The 20,181-nt window shown below is 42.9% G+C and overlaps 1 protein-coding gene across 1 annotated transcript in view; it reads left to right on the plus strand.

Moving 5' to 3' along the window:
• Positions 1-18,040, plus strand: part of SNAP47 (synaptosome associated protein 47) — a 50,428-nt gene extending 32,388 nt beyond the window's left edge. Inside the window, exon 4 of the mRNA XM_065874599.1 lies at positions 17,370-18,040. Within this exon, the coding sequence (XP_065730671.1) occupies positions 17,370-17,516 (147 nt within the window). The 3' untranslated portion in view covers positions 17,517-18,040. The remainder of the gene's footprint in view (positions 1-17,369) is intronic.
• The last annotated feature ends 2,141 nt before the right edge of the window (positions 18,041-20,181 follow it).

The raw sequence follows: 20,181 nt of genomic DNA on the forward strand, positions 1-20,181 counted from the left end.
TGATTTGCTCAGCTCCCTATAGCTTGAGGAAGGGCGGTGCCCATTCTGAGTCCTTGCGTTTTGTGGCATGCAGACACACATAGCATTCCTGTGCACACACAGTGGTCTTGGCAGCTGCCTATGTCTGTTGTATGTGTGTGTATGTCTGTACATGTGGGCTCAGATGCACATGTAGGCTGTGTATGTGCACGATGTGTGTGTCCAGCTGGGCTCTGTACACGTACATGTATGCATGTGTGGCGTGTGTACTGTGTGCACACGTGTGCAGACCTGTATGTGTGTGCCATCTGTGTGTGCACTACCTGGGCATGTACAGTTGAGGGCACTTGCTCTCAAGTGCTCGACACAGGTTCTAGCGGAGGCTTGCCACTTTTTGTCCAGGAAGTTGAAACTTAAACAATATTTGATAGAAATACTTGCAACTTATCTTCCTATGTTAATGCTGGACAACACAGTGGCCTTTTCTTTTTCCTTTTTTAATAATTATGTAGCAAATACCTAGACGTTATATCATTTCATTCATAAATATTTCAGTATGTAGCTTTAAAAGATAAGAACCATTTTAAAAAATCAGCACAATACCATACTCACCTTAAAAAAGTAAAAAGTAAATTCCTTGGTATCATCAGACATCAAGCCAGTGCTCACATTTCCCTAGTTACCTCATTTAGGAAAATGTGTTACATGTTTATTCAGATCAGGATCCTCATGAGGCCCGTGTGTTGCATTTAGTGAAGTGCCTTTAATGCATAGCTCTCTTTCCTCTGTCATCTTTTTCCTGTGAAGTTTATTTGTTGAAAAAACTAAATTGTTCCTCTGTCAAGATTTTGCAGCTTGTATCTTCCTGACTTGGTTTCCCCATCTCCCAGCAGGTGGTGAGCTGCCTGCTCTCTGCCCTGGTACTCTTGTAGGTCGGTTTGTACCTCTAGAGGCTCCATCAGATTCAGGCTCCATTTTGGAGAGACTGTTTCATTGGTGGCAACCCACACTTAACATCAAGGCATACAAGAGACTGTATGTCTTTTAAACCTGTTTTTAAATAATTTTATTCTGTGTGTCTACATAGGCATAGACTCCTTTAAGCTCAGCCTTTTCCATTTTGGGAAAAAAGTGTTCATCTTTTGCTATGGGATATTTTAAATATACATGATTTGTCACCTTTTCTTCTGGTCTAACTTTTAATCACTTTAAGTAATGACACAGAGACATGCCACTTTCTAGCTGCAACTAGGAAATTCTGCAGATTACTAATCACTTCTTTTGATAGGCGTAGTGACTCCAGAACACTGCAGATCTTGTCTGCCTTGGGGCTTGAGAAACCCTCATACTATAAAGGCAAACTTAACCTGTTTTCATGAAAGTGGGTAAGATTGCATATAGGCCTCAGGCTGGTAGGATCTGAGACCCTCCTCTCCCATCCTCCAATGAAGGTGTCTGTGGCTGAGATGAGCTCTTCTATGTCCCACAGTTGTGTTGAGGCTGAAGCAAGAACATGGGTTTTGTAGGACATGGGAAATGTAGGAATTTTATCTGTTAATTCTAGTGGTGGCCATGTAGTTTGAGAGGGCCCTTGCAATTTCAAATAACCAATCGCTACTACCATGTATATACAACGTGCCCTTCCCCTAAAAGCTGTGATAGAATGGGAGAGGTCAGGATGAATGCACCAACAGCTGTGAGTAGAATAAAATTCCTCAGTGACCACTGAGGTCACCATTCTTTCCCATGAAAGTGTGTTTCTTATGTGGTTGGTCCTGACTGTCATCAACAAGTCTTAGTGAGCCCTATGCCGTCCATGCTGGGAACAGCAGATGCCATGGTCATGAATCAGGAGGCTGGCTTGGGGGCAGAGGACACGGTGATCCCTGAGCAGTTAGGCTGGGAAGACCCACCCACAGGAGGGGCAGGGCTTTGTGCTAGTTAGCTGCCTCATTCTCCTTCCCTGCAGGGAGAACCTAATTTCATAAGAGATTGTCCTTTTGAGGTAAAACACATGTTTCATATTTAGAGAAGAATTCTGAGCTGTGTAGTTGAAGCTCAAGCATAGGTAGGAATGAGTTAAATTTCTGGGGAAAACGAAAATGCAAGAAAATCTCCCTCCATTCATCTGTGGTTTCTGTTGCAGATGCTATTAAAGTCATTACGTGGAAATGGGTTTTGGTGACTTAAACTGCAGTTGGGGTGCTAGAGAGAGGATTTGCCGTGATTTCCTCAGGGAGCAGCCGTGCTTAGTGCAGTGTGCCAGCTCCCTCTGTGCTGGGCCCCTGGAGCGGGCATGTGGGCTGCGGTTAGGCCCCATCTGCTGCGTAGCTGTGGCTGTCCACCATCCGCTGTGGGAGGGCACGTGGTGGAGGAGGCTGGGAGAGGAATCAGAGTCCCTCGGATGGGTTTGGCAGAGTCCCTCAAATCATTTCCAGTGTCTGATGTGCTAACCTTTCCTGCCTCAGAACTCCTGCTCTTTCGTTACTAAGTCTGTGGCTACCATATATTTGATACAACATTTGGAAGTGATAAAACAAAAAGCAGCATGGCTCTGTCCTGAGGACATTGCAGTTTTACATAAAGTTTCTTCATAACTTCTTAATCCGCACTTCTCTGTCTTGTCCTGCGTTTGGTGTTTTTTCATCCCGCCTCCCTCTTTCACCAAGAAGGAATCAGAATGAAAAGCTGACCCAGGTCTGGTCTCATGGTTTATCAGCCTCTGCAACAGCCCTGGCACTGGGAATAGCAATGAAGGAAGACTTGCACTGGATGTTCTCATCATTTCCAATAAAGAGGGATGCACAGAGTGTGGATTCATGGCAAGTTTTTAGGTCATAGTTTTGAACTTTCTGTTTGATTATATTCGGCATTTAGTCTGCCTACTGTATGTGGTACCTTTATAAACAGTAAATGCAAAACACAAAAATTAAAAACGGAGGTGATTAATTCAGTTCAGTCAGAAAGTTCGTTTACTGGAAAACCTAGCTAGTCAGCTGGCGTGAGGAGAAGAGTTTATTGAGAAGGCAGCCCTGCAGAGGCCTGTGCTGGGGAGATGAGTGAGGCCCAGGGCTTTTGTCTCTGTGTTGCTTAGCAGAGCCAAGTTCCACATGTATCTGCACTGGCAATTCACTGGATCTTTCCTGAAATAATTCTAGGCCGGAAAGGATGCTGTGGTTCTCTACTTGCTGTGAAACTATCTTAAGAAATTAATGTCCTTCTTTTCTTTTTTTTTTTTTTAACAGATACATATATTCATTTTCACATTCTTTTCCATTATGATTTATTATAAAGTAATCTTATTTTCTTTTTTTTAGAAATTGTAGAATACATTTCATCTTCAGTAACTCCACCATTCTGGTCTTTTCCCCTGTACTTTGTTCCCAGTTATTTAAATTTGTCCCAATTCATCTGTCTCCTCTCCTACTAGTCAGGGAAAAAAAAAAAAAGATCTGTCATTTCTTGCATACCGAATCTATGTAAAAGAATTGTGTTATAAAGCAGAAACTAACACACCATTGTAAAGCAATTATACCCCAATAAAGATGTTTAAAAAAATAAATAAATAAAAAATAAAAGGGTTTCATCTTCAAAAAAAAAAAAAAAAAAGAATTGTGTTTAGCAAGTGTTCTTCAGCCTAAACTAAATGTCTGAATCAGTGAATTATTTAGCTGTGGCTTCAGTGAGTTATTTGGAGAAGACAACAGATCTGGGTTTCCTTGGATAATTGTCAGGACAAAGTCATGAGATAATGAGCAAGGGGTGATAATCCCTGATGCTTCTCATCAGTTGTGGCAATGGACTAGACCACACTTCAGGAATGCAGATTCCAGAACTGATACTTCTTAGGAAGGAGGGGATGGCTAAACTGGTGGGCCCTCAAAAGTAGAAAGGCAAGGGCAATGCACTCCAGCTATAGGACCACCAAACAGTGCTGGGACGGTGTGCAGACACCTTTGTTGGAGTGAGCTCTGTGGAGGGGTCTGGGGACAGAGAGCTGGACATGTCCACTCACTTATCAGTACCTTCATTTAGTCTGGGTTTTGTCCTGTAAGCAGTTTGGAATCATTGAAGATTTTTAAGCAAGGAGTCATGAGATAATTTCAGATTTTTACCCATTCTCCTCAGGTTCTCCTATTGTCCTCTGCTGCCTTCTGAATCTTTCAGACTGTATCATTTCATTAGTTAATTATGGGGCACAGTTAGATGGTTAGTGTTTTTATTTGTGGCTTTGATACCAGCCTGGATATTAGCAATGAGCTAGGCCGTTTACTTAAATATGTGTTACTCTAATTGTGAATTATTAATAAATGTTTCTGACATCATATCCTATGTCACTTCTAAACGTTAAACCATAAGAAGAGCCTTGGTAACCCGGAAAACATACCTAGTAACTTTTGATGTCCACACACAGTGGACATTTCAATAAGAGGTCATATGTCTTAGGATGAGCCCTGGCCTAGGAACCTGGCATCCTGGCGCTGGTCCCAGCCCCTCCCTGTCAGCTCTGTAGTCCTGGGAAGGCTGGTGTGCTTCCCTGTCCTCAGTCTCCAGCTCTGAAAAGGGCACTGACTTGTAGCGTATTCCAGTATCTACTGTCTAATGTAGAATCCACCGCAATGAAATGAAAGCTGAGTTACAGAAAAATGTCATGCCTTACTTTTAAATATTCGTTCATGGTTTTCCTGTCTGCTCTGTTGGTTAACTAGGTCACTGGTAACGATGAGCATTACTTTGACAGACAAGAGACAGACACGCGGTGCCCCCACCGCTAGCCCAGCCCTGCCTGCTGTGGTTTCATGTGCCTCCCACTGCTGCCTTCTGTAATTGCCTGGGACAACCAGCTCTTCTCCACAGCAGCCTTCAGAACTCCCATTATGTTGGATGTGGTCACCACTCTAGCAGAGGCCCATGTTGTCTGTGGCAGTGGTTGTTCGGAGTGGGAGGACCTGTCAAAGCGTGTGGCTGTGTGTCCTCTGCAGTTGACAGAGAAGGCTATGTGGGCACACCGGACCTCCCTCACATAGAGGCCATGGTGTAAACCTGAGCTGCATGGAGGTGGCATCTGCCCTTCAGGTCCAAATACCCATGCAGATGAATCTTGGGGGTGTATTCTGTCCCTTCCACTGCCCCTGGGAACTGTGGACAGGGAGGAAGCTGCCAAATAAGGAACTCTAAGATATTGTGCCAAGGGCAGGATTCCAGAATGTACCAGCATCTCAGCGAACAAATTCTAGAGCAGCTGCTTGGCTGTGCAGAAGGTAGAATGCCAAGGAGCAAGAAACAGATGCTCAGGCATTTAGACTGGGAGGATGACTTGTTCCCCCTTTGGAACATTTTCCTGTGCTCTTGGTCAGCTTTCAAATGAACCTCAAGTCTTAAAATCAAGTGTTTGATTATATTGTTATTGAGTGCTTGGCTATGGAAGGTTTCATATATTATAACCATGTTTTTTATTGTGGTAAAATATATAGAATAAAATCTTGCCATTTTAACTATTTTAAGTGTATTATTTAATATCATTAATTACATTCAAAATATTGTGCAACCATCACCACTATCTATTTTATTTCCAAAGCTCGTTTATCACCCCAACAGAAACTCTGTTACCATGAAGCAGTAGCTCCACATTTTGCCTCCCCCCAGTCCCTGGTAACCTCTAATCTTCTCTCTGTCTCTATGAATTTGCCTATTCTGGGAACCTCCTATAAGTGTAATCCTTTTGCATCTGGCTTTTTTCACTTCGCATAATGTTTTCAAGGCTGATCCATCTTGTAGCATGAATTGGTACTTCTTTCCTTTTTATAGGTGAATAATATTCTGTTGTATGGTTAAAACATACTTGGTTTATCCATTCATCATCGATGGACACTTGGATTATTTCCACCTTTCAGTTCTTTTGGACATATACCTAAGAGTAGAATTGCTTGGTTATAGGATAATTCTATGTTTAACTTTTTGATGAGCTGCCAAATTATCTCCTTAGCAGCTACACCATTTTACACTCTCACCAGCAATGTATGAGGATTCCAGTTTTTCCACATCCCTGCCAACACTTATTTTCTTTTTTTAAAATTTTAAAATTATTCTAACTATCAAATAGAATAGATAAGGAGGTAAGTGTTGGAGGTAAGGGTCCAACTTCATTATTTTGCATGTGGCTGTCTAGTTGCCCCAGCACCACTTGTTGAACAGACTATCCTTTCTCCATTGAGTAGACTTGACACCCTTGTCAAAAATCTGTTGATCTGAGGACTCTTTATTCCATTAGTCTATTCTTATGCCAGTACCAAGCTGTTTTTATTACTATAACTTTGGGTAAGGTTTAAAATTGGGAAGTGTGAGTTTAATTTCATTCTTCTTTTTCAACTTGTTTTTACTATTTAAGGCCCCTTGCAATTCTATATGAATTTGAGGATTAGCTTTTCCATTTCCGAGTAGGGGGGCTGTTGGAAATTTGATAGGGATTACATTGAATCTGTATATCACTTTGAGGAGTATTGCCCTCTTGCCAATATTGTCTTCCAGTCTAGGAACACAAGATGTCTTTTATTTATTTAGGTAGTTCCAGCATGATTTTATAATTTTTAGTCTTTCACCTGCATGGTTCTTTTTTCCTAGGTATTTTATTCTTTTGGATGCTATTATAAATGGGATTATTTTCTTAATTTCTTTTTCTGATTCTTCATTGCTGCTGTATAGAAACACAACTGATTTTTGTGTGTTGCTCTTGTATACCGTAACTTTGCTAAATTTGTTAATTAGTTCTTCTAGTTTTCTTGTGGATTCTTTGGGATATTCTATATATATAGGGTCATGTCATATGAAAATAGAGATAGTTTTACTTCTTCTTTTCCAGTTTGGATACCTTTTATTTCTTATTCTTGCCTACTTGCTCTGTCTAGGACTTCCAGTGCACAGTGGTGAAAGTAGGCATTCTTGTCTTTTTCTGATCTTAGGGCTTTCAGCCTTTCCCCATTGAGTATCCTATTAGCTGAATTTTTCACAAGTCCCCCATTTTTTTAAAAAGTGTTTTAAGTTTTTACTTTATTACAGGCTTTTCTATTTCTAATCATTACAAATGTTTTCAACATTTCATTTATCTGCTCCATTGTATTCCATTTATATTTCATTATGATTCCCATCTGTCTATCATATATTCAAGTTATGTCTACTATTTTCTTTTTTTTAATTTTTATTTTATACTGGAGCATAGTTGATTAATAATATTGTGTTAGTCTCAGGTGTACAGCAAAGTGATTCAGTTATACATATACATGTATCTATTCTTTTATAAATTCTTTTCCCATTTAGGTTATTAGAGAATTTTGAGCAGAGTTCCCAGTGCTATATAGTAGGGGTTTGTTGGTTATCTATTTTAAATATAGTAGTGTGTACATGTCAATCCCAAACTCCCAGTCTATCCCTCCCTCCCACCCTTCCCCTCTGGCAACTATAAGTTCATTCTCTAAGTGTGTGAGTCTGTTTCTGTTTTGTAAATAAGTTCCTTTTATCATTTTGAGGGGGGGGTTCTGCATATAAGCGATATCGTATGCTATTTGTTTTTCTCTGTCTGACTTACTTCACTTAGTATGATAATCTCCAGGTTCATCCATGTTGCTGCAAATGGCATCATCTCATTCTTTGCAATGGCTGAGTAATATTTCATCGTATTATTTCATAGTAATATTTCATTTCATTGTACCACATCTTCTTTATCCATTCCTCTGTCGATGGACATTTAGGTTGCTTCCACATCCTGACTATTGTAAATAGTTCTGCAATGAATGGTGTGCATGTATCTTTTAAATTATGGTTTTCTTCGGATATATGCCCAGGAGTGAGATTGCTGGATCATATGGTAGCTCTATTTTTAGTTTTTTAAGGAACCTCCATACTGTTCTCCATAGTGGTTTTAGCAATTTATGTTCCCACTAACAGTGTAGGAGGGTTCCCTTTTCTCCACACACTCTCCAGCATTATTGTTTGTAGATTTTTTAATGATGGCCATTCTGACCAGTGTGAGGTGATACCTCACTGTAGTTTTGATTTACATTTCTCTAATAATTAGTGATGTTGAGCATCTTTTCATGTGCCTCTTGGCCATCTGTGTGTCTTCTTTGGGAAATGTCTACTTAGGTCTTCCGTCCATTTTTGGATTGGGTTGTTGATTTTTTTTTGATATTGAGCCACATGAGCTGTTGTTTGTAAATTTTGGAGACTAATTCCTTGTCAGTCACATTGTTTGCAAATATTTTCTCCCATTCTGTGGGGTTTTTTCGTTTTGTCTATGGTTTCCTTTGTTGTGCAAAAACTTTTGAGTTTCACTAGGTCCCATTTTTTTATTTTTGTTTTTTTTCCCATTATTCTAGGAGACGGCTCAAAAAAGATATTGCTGCAATTTATGTCAAAGAGTGTTCTGCCTATGTTTTCTGAGTTATTTTTGTGTATGGTGTTAAATAATGTTCTAATTTCACATGTAGCTGACCAGTTTTCCCAGCACCATTTACTGAAGAGCTCTTCTCTGCATTGTAGAGTCTTGCTTCCTCTGTCATAGATTAATTGACCATAGGTGTGTGGGTTTAGTTCTGGGTTTTCTATCCTGTTCACGCATTGGTCTATATTTCTCTTTTTGTGCCAGTACCATACTGTTTTGATGACTGTAGCTTTGTAGTATAGTCTGAAGTCAGGGGGCCTGATTCCTCCAGCTCCATTTTTCTTTCTCAGGATTGCTTTGGCTATTTGGGGTCTTTTGTGTTTCCATACAAATTGTAAAATATTTTGTTCTAGTTCTGTGAAAAATGCCGTTGGTAATTTGATAGGGATTGCATTGAATCTGCAGGTTGCCTAGGGTAGTATAGTCATTTTGACAATATTGATTCTTCCAATCCAAGAACATGGTATATCTTTCTGTTTGTATCATCTTTGATTTCTTTCATCAGTGTCGTATAGTTTTCAGAGTACAGGTCTTTTGTCTCCTTAAGTAGGTTTATTCCTAGGTATTTTATTCTTTTTGATGTGATGATAAATGGGATTGTTTCCTTGATTTCTCTTTCTGATCTTTCGTTGTTAGTGTATAGGAATGCGAGAGATTTTCGTGTATTTTGTAACCTGAAACTTTACCAAATTCATTGATGAGCACTAGTAATTTTCTGGTAGCTGTTTAGGATTTGTTATGTATAGTATTATCTCATCTGCAAACAGTGACAGTTTTACTTATTCTTTTCTAATTTGGATTCCTTCTATTTCTTTTTTTCTTTTCTTTGCGGTACACAGGCCTCTCACTGATGTGACCTCTCCTGTTGCGGAGCACAGGCTCCGGACACGCAGGCCCAGCGGCCATGGCTCACGGGCCCAGCTGCTCCGCGGCACGTGGGATCCTCCCAGACCAGGGCACGAACCCACATCCCCTGCATTGGCAGGCGGACTCTCAACCACTGCGCCACCAGGGAAGCCCGATTCCTTCTATTTCCTTTTCTTCTTTGATTGCCGTGGCTAGGACTTCCAAAACTATGTTCAGTAAGAGTGGCGAGAGTGGACATCTTTGTCTTTTTCCTGATCTTAGAGAAAATGCTTTCAGCTTTTCACTGTTGTGTATGATGTTAGCTGTAGGTTTGTCATATATGGCCTCTATTATGTTGAGGTTTGTTCCCTCTATGCCCACTTCCTGGAGAGTTTTATCATGAATGCGTGTTGAATTTTGTCAAAAACTTTTTCTGCATCTGTTGAGATGATCATACGGTTTTTATTCTTCAATTTGTTGATATGGTGTATCACACTGATTGATTTGAGGCAGTGAAAAATCCTTGCATCCCTGGGATAAATTCCACTTGATCATGGTGTATGATCCTTTTAATGTATTGTTGGATTCAGTTTGCTAGTATTTTGTTGAGGATTTTTGCGTCTATGTTCATCAGTGATATTGGTCTGTAATTTTCTTTTGTGGTATCTTTGTCTGGTTCTGGTATCAGGGTGATGGTGGCCTCATAGAATTAGTTTGGGGGTATTCCTTCCTCTGCAGTTTTTTTGAATAGTTTCAGAAGGATAGGTTAGGTGCCTTTTATCATGTTGAAGAAGTTCTCTTCTAGTCCCAGTTTTCTGAATTTTTATCGTGAAAGGGTGTTGGGTTTGTCGTTGCCATTTCTCCATCAATTGAGTTGATTGTGTTTTTTTCCTCTTTGTTCTAATAATGTGGTATATTGCATTAATTGATTTTCTAAGAGTGAACCACCCTTGTATTCTGAGATAAATCCTACTTGGATTCAGTTTGCTAGTATTTTAGTATGTTGTGGTTTTGTTTTCATTTGTCTCAAAGAATTTACTAATTTCCCTCTTTGACCCACTGGTTGTTTGATTTCTACATACTTGTGACTTTTTTAGTTGTTTAGATTTCCAGTTTCATTTCACTGTGAAGGTACTTTCTATTACTTCAATCTTAAGTTTGAGGTTTATTTTGAGGCCTACCATGTGGTCTGTCCTGGAGGATGTTCTGTGTGCACTTGAGAAGAATGTGGGTTCTGCTGATTCGGATGGAGTATTTCGTGTATGTCTGTTGGGTCCAGATGGTCTATAGTGTTGTTCAAGTCTTCTGTTTCCTTACTGATCTTCTATCTGGGTGCCTTATCCATTACCAACATCTTTTTATTAACTTTTAAAGATAGTTAACAAGTATTAGACGGTTTTTGGGTTCAGGCTGGGAAGTTGGTTTTGTGCAGTTTTTAAATGCGAAATTGGACTGTATGCATGAACACAGTGTTGAGTAGGCTGCGTGGCCTTGGGCAGCATATGTCTGTCCATCCCATCTGTGGCATAGGGCTGGGGACTGATTGTTAGAAACATGGTTTCTCGTAGCCAATAAGTACCTTTGCCATGTTAGCCATGTGGCCTTCAGCAGGCTTCACATTTCACTTTTTACACAACAGGGTCCTGCCTTAAGGCTTGCATGGGTTTGAAGTGAGGATGAGGCCTGTACTATATGGAGCAGAATTCTAGCACATATTGAGTTCTAAATAAATGTATCAGTGGGACCCCAACTGTCTTTGACCTAGTCAACTCTGAAGAGCCCCAAACTTAATGCATTTTCTGTCTGTTTCATATTCTGAGAATGTCCCTGCTGAGGCATTTACTTCCGCATGTAAGATGAACCTTCAGTTTATTGAGCATTTCACTTGGTAGGGATTCCATTGTTCTCTAAAAACATGGTTCTCATCATGGGAAGCTCTGATAGCAGCTTGGCTCCCAGGACCCCTCTCTAGTCCTGGGAGGTGCTTTCCCTGCCCAGACCTTGAGTTACAGGGGCCATCTTTGCTGTGGGCCATTGGGGCCATTTGTAACTGGAGGCCAGTCAGCAGACTTCAAGTGAGGGCTAATAGATCCCTGAAGACTCAGCTCTGAGTCTTGCTATACCGACACAGCCGTGGTGCCTAAGGCAGGTTTGTGCTCCTCCACCCTCTGCACTGAGAGGGGGTCGTGAGGAAGGGAGCACCGTGGTGGGGGAGCTCCTTAAAAGAGAACCCTGTGCTGCCCCTGTTCATCCACAGGGCATCCTCAGGTCCTCAAGGAATGCAGCACAGAGGACAGGGTGGGATGCGGAGGGTGGTCTGTGAGTGCTGAAAGTGACAGGTTGCAGCTTAGGATATTCTTTACAGCCTCCAGAGCTTTGGCTGAGAGGGAGCCAATTTTTCCCTCTTTACCTTCTTTACAGTATGTTCTACCCCAACTGGTAGAATTGCAGACAACTTGATTTATCCCAGCTCTATTCTTAAATGGTTGCTAGTTTCTCACTGCAAGAAAATTCAGTTTTTCAGTGGGTCAGTTTAATAACAAGATCAAGGCAAACAGTCTAGCTAATACTAACTCACTTTAGGTGCTTAATATTAATATACTAATACTCTAAATCCTGGAGTTCTGTCATGAGGTAGAGCAAAACATTTTTTTTCAGACTATAAGTTGAGGCAACAACTAGCATATTGTAGACATTTTAGAAATATTAAGGCCCGTACTTGTATGTACCATGTCCTTACACAGTGAAAGCACAAGCTTGGTTGTTTCAGGACCCCTTTGGGGGCACAGCTTACAGCAGAGCTTGGGGCCTCTGATTCCCAGACTTGCACACCTTGATAGCTGGCATGAGGCATACAGTTAAATACATCTGTTTTGATAAGTGAACCTCCTCTACTGGATGAGCTATTTTTCCATAATTTATTTTCTGTTTTTATAAACAAAATGGAAATGGTTGGAAGGCTAAAATGTCTCCATATCAGCTCTTATATCAACCCAGACGGTGTCTGTGCCACCTTTCTGAGGTCTGTGGTATTGCAGAGATGGAGGTCACTGTAGCATGTGACCAAAGCAGAAGGTCCTCCTCTTCCAGAGAGGACAATAACTTCTTCTCTGCCCTGGGGACCATGTGGTGCCTCCCACTTCCTGCCTGAGTCATCTCGGCTATCCCCCTTGCCGGTTACTGACGCTGTGAGTGAGCCCAGCATCCTGCCTGTGGGGAACCAAGCCTCCTGCTCTGGCTTTGTTGAGCGCCTGTGACCCCTGAGCTGAAGAGCACTGAGTGTTTCTGTGGGTTTTATTTCCAAGATACTGCTCCCAGAGGTATTGGCATGTGTGTTTTTATGTCTTAACTTGTGGTTATGTGCATTATATATTTCTTTGGAGTTAGTTTCTCCTACAACTCAATGTACTATTAATCAGGTAATTTCTGTGTAGGTACAAGTGTGGCTGGAAAGATGGCTGGCTGCTGGGTTTATTTATTAGTGGAGCAGAAACTTGGGGAAAAGTCCATTTTGACCCTGGTCTTTGACTCAGAGCCCAGCGAAGTCTCATCTGAGAGGCCAGTTGATATTCCAGAGGCTGGCAACATCATACATTGATGACTAGACAGCTTGTCATCCTGGGCTACAGAAGTAACAACTGTTTTTAAGGTTTGGCCAGACTTCATATTCTCCATTCTTTCCATCCCATGTTATATGGAATGCACACGATGCCATTTAATTACTTCAGTCCCTTTCTTAAAGGAAAAAGACACTGGACCAATATTCCAGTGGTACTAGTAGTTTGAAAGTTTACTCAGTAATTTTCTTTGCAGACTTAGTAGCTGTAAAGATCTCGTTTATATTTTTGTGGTATTAATTAATTTCAAGTGCAGTTTTGGCAGACCAACCAAGGGTCTCAACAGGCTGCATAGAATGGGTGCTATTTTTAAGGCCATCGTCTCAGTGAAGCTTTTTCCAAATGAAATTCAACAGGAACCAGCCTTTATTTGGACTGTACACTCAGTAAAATGCTCAACTTTTGTAGGCATGTCAGCAGTTCTTACAAAATAAGTTGTATGTGCCTTTTATTACTGTGCTTATTAAGTGTAGACTCAGGAACGTAGGTGTTCTTGCTTTTGCCACTGTTTCATTTTGGAAAGAGGCAGTTGATTCATTCTCTAGAGAAAGATGGCCATGGAAACGTAGGACACATAAGGTCAGTCACACAAAGTGGCCCTTGGTGGAAGTGCTATCGTGTGGTGATGTGGTCCTGTGCTACCTGGCACAGTAGCCACTGGCTACTGAGCACTTAAAAAGCAGTTGGTCCATGACTTCCCTGGTGGCACAGTGGTTAAGAATCTGCCTGCTAATGCAGGGGACACAGGTTCGAGCCCTGGTCCGGGAGGATCCCACATGCTGCAGAGCACCACAACTACTGAGCCTGTACTCTAGAGCCCGTGAGCCACAACTACTGAGCCTGCCTGCCACAACTACTGAAGCCTGCGCACCTAGAACCTGTGCTCTGCAACGAGAGAAGCGACCGCAGTGAGAAGCCCGCACACCACAATGAAGAGTAGTCCCCACTTGCCGCAACTAGAGAAAGCCCGTGTGCAGCATTGAAGACCCAGCACAGCCAAAAATAAATAAATAAATAAAATAAATTTATTTAAAAAAAGCAGTTGGTCCAAGTTCATACTAACTTGCTAGGACTTCATATAAAAAAAGAATATAAAATATCTCATTAATAATTGTTTATATTGACTTCATGTTGAAATGATAATGTTTTGGGTTGATGGGTTTAAATAAAATATATTATTAAAATTAATTATACTATTTACTTTTTATTAGAAAATTTGAAATTACAGGTATGGCTCTCCCCTAACTGGACATCTTGCCACAGTTGCTCAGGGCTCTAAGAGCTGGCACAGGTTCTGGGGTGTGTGAATGGACTGCCTATTCCTGGTGGGAGCCCTTTTGCCATTTTTTAAGGGTCTTAGGCAATTTCTTTCAGTGTCTCAGTGATGTGACCTCTGAGTCATGGCCATGACATCTATTGTCCACGCAACGATCACGTCAGGGCTGCTCTGGGAGCTGGACCCCAAGAGCTTGAGCAAGTCACCCACCCTTCTCAACCTCATCTGTGAAACAGAGTTAGATCAAGGATCAACAGGGAATAGTTAGGGCACATTGCAGGGGTCTCATAACTCCTGTCCTTATTTAGGATAACTGGAGGATGAGGAAACAGAAAACAAAACCATGTGTGTGTGTGTATATATATATATATATATATATATATATATATATATACACACACACACACACACACACACATATATATATATATATGTATATACTTTAATCGCCAGATTTTCTTTTCTCTGAAAGTGTACGGATGTTGGGATGAGAAAGCAAGATGAGAAGGCCACACAATATTATCAGCTGTGCTTATGTGATAGGCAGTAATTTGCATTTGAACTTTGGAGGAATTTTATTTTCTCTTAAGTTCTGTCTCCTGGTTTTCTATGTGCACTGTAATTATCGGAACGGAACAGGACAGTTGACTGCGTGCACTAAAGGGGATACATGGCTGCCTTGCTGAAAGCCCATCTCCTGCCATCAGTGCACGTGCAAACACTGATTGTTTACAGTTCAGAATCTGGTGGTCCTGAAAGACAGTTCAATTGAAAATAAACTCGACCACAGTTTGATATGATTGACAAGGATATAGAGGTAGCAAAGAGAGCCGCAAGGTCTGTGCGGGCTGATCACTCACCATAGGAGAGAGATTTGACACCCTCCTCGAGGCTGTCAAATCGGATGCAGGTGTGTGACAAAGGGGACATTTTATGCAAGTTCCTGGTAGAATGGCCTTATTATCACACTAAAATGGAGGTAATGAGGAAGGAATAGTTGACCAGAGAGAACAGCATGGAAGGACCTGCCTAACGTAGTGATGAGTGGTGACTTTTTTATTATGCTCTCTGGGCCTCAGCCATATGAGATCATAGAAATGAGAGATGGAAAAGACCTCCTGTATTAGGTCATCCAGCCCATCCCCTCCAGAGCTGACTGACCCCACAGTGTACTTTCCAGAGCTCCGTCCAGTTTTTCAAGTGACTCAACTGATGGAGTTTCCACCAGCTCCCAGAAGGTGCAGAAAGGTGGTGTCTGAGACAGCTAACTTGGATCTGGATTTATTCTTTCTCATGACGAAGATCCCAGCGATGATGCTTTGTTCAAAGAGAGATGTGGGGGTGAATCCCACCTCTGTCACTAACTTGCGGATGACTGCGGATGACCCCAGCTCACCTCATCTCCACATCCCCCTCCAAAAGTGGGGTTGCTTTGCTGGGCTTCTTCAGTCTGAGTGTTCTAAGACTTGGCGGCGGCACCTTACGTAGCACTTTATGGTTTTCACAGCTTGTTCACATTTGTGATCTCATTTGAGCCTCACCGTTCTTAGGGCAGGAGTTGATCTTATTATTCTCCTGGCCATCTCCCTGCCTTTATTGTTTCTTTTTAATCAGATGAAGCAGTTCTCCCAGGCAGTGGGTGCTGGGCCAGGTGGTCAGGCATTCCTTTTGATTCTAAGCACAGAGCTGCTTCCATTTGACCGCGCGGGTACTATTATGCCTTCTGAGACACCACACGGGTACAGTTTACTCTCCTTGAGGTGTGGCCTCCTTTCCCGGCAGTAGCACTGCTCAGGATTGTCCCAGGCCACCTGTGGGACCTAGAGCTTTCTTGCCTGTGTCACCTGGTGGGACCTCTGGGAGCAGGGGGCAGGATTTCAGTGTGGAGTATGATATATTATCAATAGATTGCGCTTGGGGTCCTCTGAGGTGGTCACCCAGGCTGTTCACTAGTAACATCCATCCCTGTGTGATAAAGGACTTTGAATGGATCTGTAGGCAGGTTCATCCACTGGGAGTTAGTAAGCAGGGCACCAAGGGCTCATCTTAATAATTCAGATTCTGCAGTTCCTTTTTCTTGACCTAACCAATGATCTGAAACTTTGCCTAAAAGAAAAGAGGTATTAACATTTATTGCAAGTAGTTGGTCATTAAGATTTCTCTTAAAACCATTACTTTTTGTTTTGGCGTGGGGATATTAAATTTTTAAACCAAGGTTCGGTAAGTATGTAATTAAAGTGCATTTCACAATATGCAACTAGTCCCAATAGAATGCAGTACAGTGCTGCTCTTAACTAGTCTATGAAACTGTACGAAGTATGACACGAGTCACAGAAACGGGGACGAGGAGCTGCCATCCAGCCTGGTCAGCTCCCTTGGTCTAGCCACGCTGGAGCAGCCCTCCACGCTGTGGGCGCCATCCTCCCCTGTGGCATCACTGTGTGTTTATGGCATTTCTGAGTGTCCTCCCCGTGTCTGCGCCCACAGATATCCTTTTTGCCTCTCCACAGAACCCTGCCGTCTCCCAGTTTTTCTCAGTAGGCCCACGGGGTTATGTTGTGTAACTGCTTCATCACCTTGGGTTGTTTGTGCTGTGTTTTGTTATGCCTTTTGTATTTGTATGTGAAATATTTCAAACATGTAGACAAAAAAGTGTTTTGCCTTTCTTCTTAAATTTTGTTTTTCCAGCTTCAGTCTGCAGTTAGGCACTTGGATGCAGAAAGGTAATGAAAACAATGATTGGGTGAGAGCTGGAACTCAGATCTGAGTTGTAGGATCCAGATCCCTGGTTCTGCCCTGTGCTGCTACTGTTTGCAGGAATTCCACGTGGATGTGGTAACATTCCCAGCAAGGCTGTCAGGGTTGGTGAAACAGCAAACCGTGGGTTGGAAACAGCAGTGCCGCAGGGGTGCATCTCCTGGGGCTGTGTGGTCAGTCTCCTTGCTTATGGCTTGGGGCAGGGCCAAAGAGCAAATACATCATCTTCCAACAGCTCTACCTCGCTGAAGGTCAGTGCCAGAAAGTGGCAGAACTGAGACCCAAACCCAGGGTCAGAGCTGCAAGCTCTGGCTCTGCTCAGAGTGTTCATCATTCCCCTTGACTTACAAATTTTCTGTAATTTTACAAGTACTGTAAAAATAACGGAAAGAAATATTGTCTGTTTTTGAGAGTATAAGAAAAGGCACCCCTCCTATCATTTGTACTTCCCTTGCAGATCCTGAGGAAACTAAAAGATCTCGCGTTGGATGCCGAATCAGAGCTGGAGAGACAGGATGAGGCCTTGGATGGCATCACTGCAGCTGTGGACCGGACAACCTTAACCATTGACAAGCATAATCGACGAGTGAAAAAACTGACCTAGAAGGACAAGAAAGCATAGAGGTGACTGCTTTTGTTGAGAATCACTTCTCTGAGTACGTTGTTCTCAACTCCTGCATGCTTCCTTTGAGATGAAGACCCCAGGAAGTCATTCCAAGCGCCCTGCCCCAGGAGGTGCACAGCTGCCTCAGGATGAAGGGCTGCTTTTGACAGCTGTGAGCAGCTTAGCTTGGGGTGGTTGTGGCTTCCACCAAGGGATTCCCTTGCAGGGAGCTGAAAGTGCAGCTGAAGGAGAGGAGTTCTGCCTGCAAATACAGCGAGCCATTTCCTCCCAAGGCCCTCTCGGGCTGCTTGTGGAGTCAGGAGCACACACGCATTCAAACATGGGCTGAGCCCTATTGAGGTGGCCACGACAGCAAGGTGGCTCTTCATTCTGAGGGTGGGCTGCACCCAGCACTCAGGGACCACTTTGCTTGGCCACAATCCCAGGTCTCCAGTGGCACAACTAGCTGCATTTTCATCCTTTTTCCATTCTCAATAAGCATAAAAAGGTTGGTTTAAGTCTCTGTGAAAGAAATCTACTTATTTCTAACCCTCTGCCTATCTGAACACTCTAGGCATATCCTATGTCAGCAAAATCTCTTCTCCAGGATCACATTCAGGTCTGAGCCTGCCTCTCCTACATGGGCTGCTCAGCACAGACCCCACTGCCTTCACTTTGTTCCATTTTTCTTTGGTGAACAGGTCAGTTTCTTTTTGGTTGTATTATAATTTCTAACCAAAGCTGAGTCTAGTATACCTCAAGGTCATCCTGTAAGCACCTGAAATATTTTCACTGCTCAGTTTTTAGTCAAACATGAAAATAGTACATACTGCACCTATTTTAAAAAGTGTTAATTTTTGCTTTTTTGCCCCATTTCTACCCAGAAACAAAAGAGAAATGCTAGCTTTAGAATATTTTTTGAAGCTATGCATTGATGCTGCTTTTTGCTTGGTTTTGGGTATCTTAGTGTGTCCCTGGGAGAGCCCCTCATGGGGAGACAAGAGGAAAGTAGAGAAGTGGGTGACCTCCCCCGATTCTCACAACAAGCCACCTCCAGACTGCTTTGAAATAGCATCCCAAAGAACCTAGCACAGAGAGGTTCATTTAGACCTTGTAGAGATGTTACTTTGAAGCGCCTTTCCTACAGCCCTCCTGGGATGGCGCTCGCAAGCCCTGTGCTGCCCTGTTGCACCACTCCACTTGCATACTAAGTCCTGGATCGTTTTAAGAATTAATTCACAGATGCAGTGTAAGTTTTCTGGGGCTGCCCCAACAAAGTACCACGAACAGGAGGCTTACAACAATAGGAATGTACTTCCGGAGGCCAGAAGTCCAGGATCGAGGTGTAGGCAGGCTGTGCTCCTTCTGGAGGCTCTAGGAGAGGATCATTCCTGCCACTTCTAGTTACTGGTACCTCCATGTATCCCTGAGCTTATGGCCACATCACCCCAATCTCTGCCTCCATCGTCATGTGGCCATCTTCCTGTGTTTCTGTGTCTCAAATCTCCCTCTCCTCTCTCTTATAAGGATCCATCCTAATCCAAGATCATCTTATCTTGAGATCCTTACCTTGATGACATCTACAGAGGCCCCATTTCCAGATAAGGTCACATTCAGAGGTTCCCAGTGAGTATGAATTTTGGGTCACCTAGGGATGCCCAGCCTTGTCATAGCTGACCCATTCCAAAAAGACATGGAATGTAGCACTTTTAGAAAGTAATGTTCATAGGAGTCTTTCAGTTCTTTCCTGTTCTGCAATTTGGTATATTATATTCCTAGTCTCCGTTTGTCTTACTTGGTTAGTACTTACTAACTTCCAAAATGACAGGTGGACCTGTTCTGTCAAGGTTTCTCACACTAATGCAGCATGTGAGCAGTTTGCTCTTGACCTTTCCTGGCACATCAAGTGATGGAGGGAGCTCTTGGAGCTCATGGTCATTCCCGGGGGTCTGAGCCCCATGCAGCCCCTTCTAGTGCTTGATGACAGGGAGGTCAGGGAGGACATGGCAGGTGTGAAGATGTGTCAGCAAGGACAGTTATTGAGAGCTCATGCCTAGAGGCAGCAGCAGCTGGATCACATCCCTAGGGAACTTGGAGGAATGCTGGAGGAAAGGCAGCTCGTGCCCTGGGCACAGGGCAAGTGCAGGTGTGCAGGCTGTGCCCAAATACTGTAGCTTCTCACAGCAGCGCATGAAGAGTGAGTTCCCCTGAGGTAGAGTATGTGGTTCTCACCGTGGCCACACACCGGGCTCATGCCAGGAACTCAGAAGATACAAACACACACGCACACACACGTGCACTGACCCCAGGCCCCTCAGTCAGAATCTCTGAGGGTATATACATTACCCAGATGTTTCTAATGAGCAGAAGGGGAAGATCCACAGGCCAGGTGACTTACTGCCCCTAGACCTGCTCTCTCTCTACATCTAGCTCTAGAGAGCCCTGAACAGCTGAAATGAAAATGGATCTGTCCCACTCATGATGCTCTTCTGAATCCAGGTGGGCACTGCTCAAGAGTTCCCAGTGCAGCCTCCAGCCGCCAGCCAGCCTCTGCTTGTCCTGAGAACAGATACCACCCAGCACTCATGTGGCATCAGGGCTGTACATACCTCGGCTGCTAACAGGCCTCTGGAAAGCAGGGGGCCAGGACTCTTGGTGATCCCTC

This window comes from Phocoena phocoena, chromosome 3 (genome assembly GCF_963924675.1).
Source record: "Phocoena phocoena chromosome 3, mPhoPho1.1, whole genome shotgun sequence".
Lineage (NCBI taxonomy): Eukaryota > Metazoa > Chordata > Mammalia > Artiodactyla > Phocoenidae > Phocoena > Phocoena phocoena.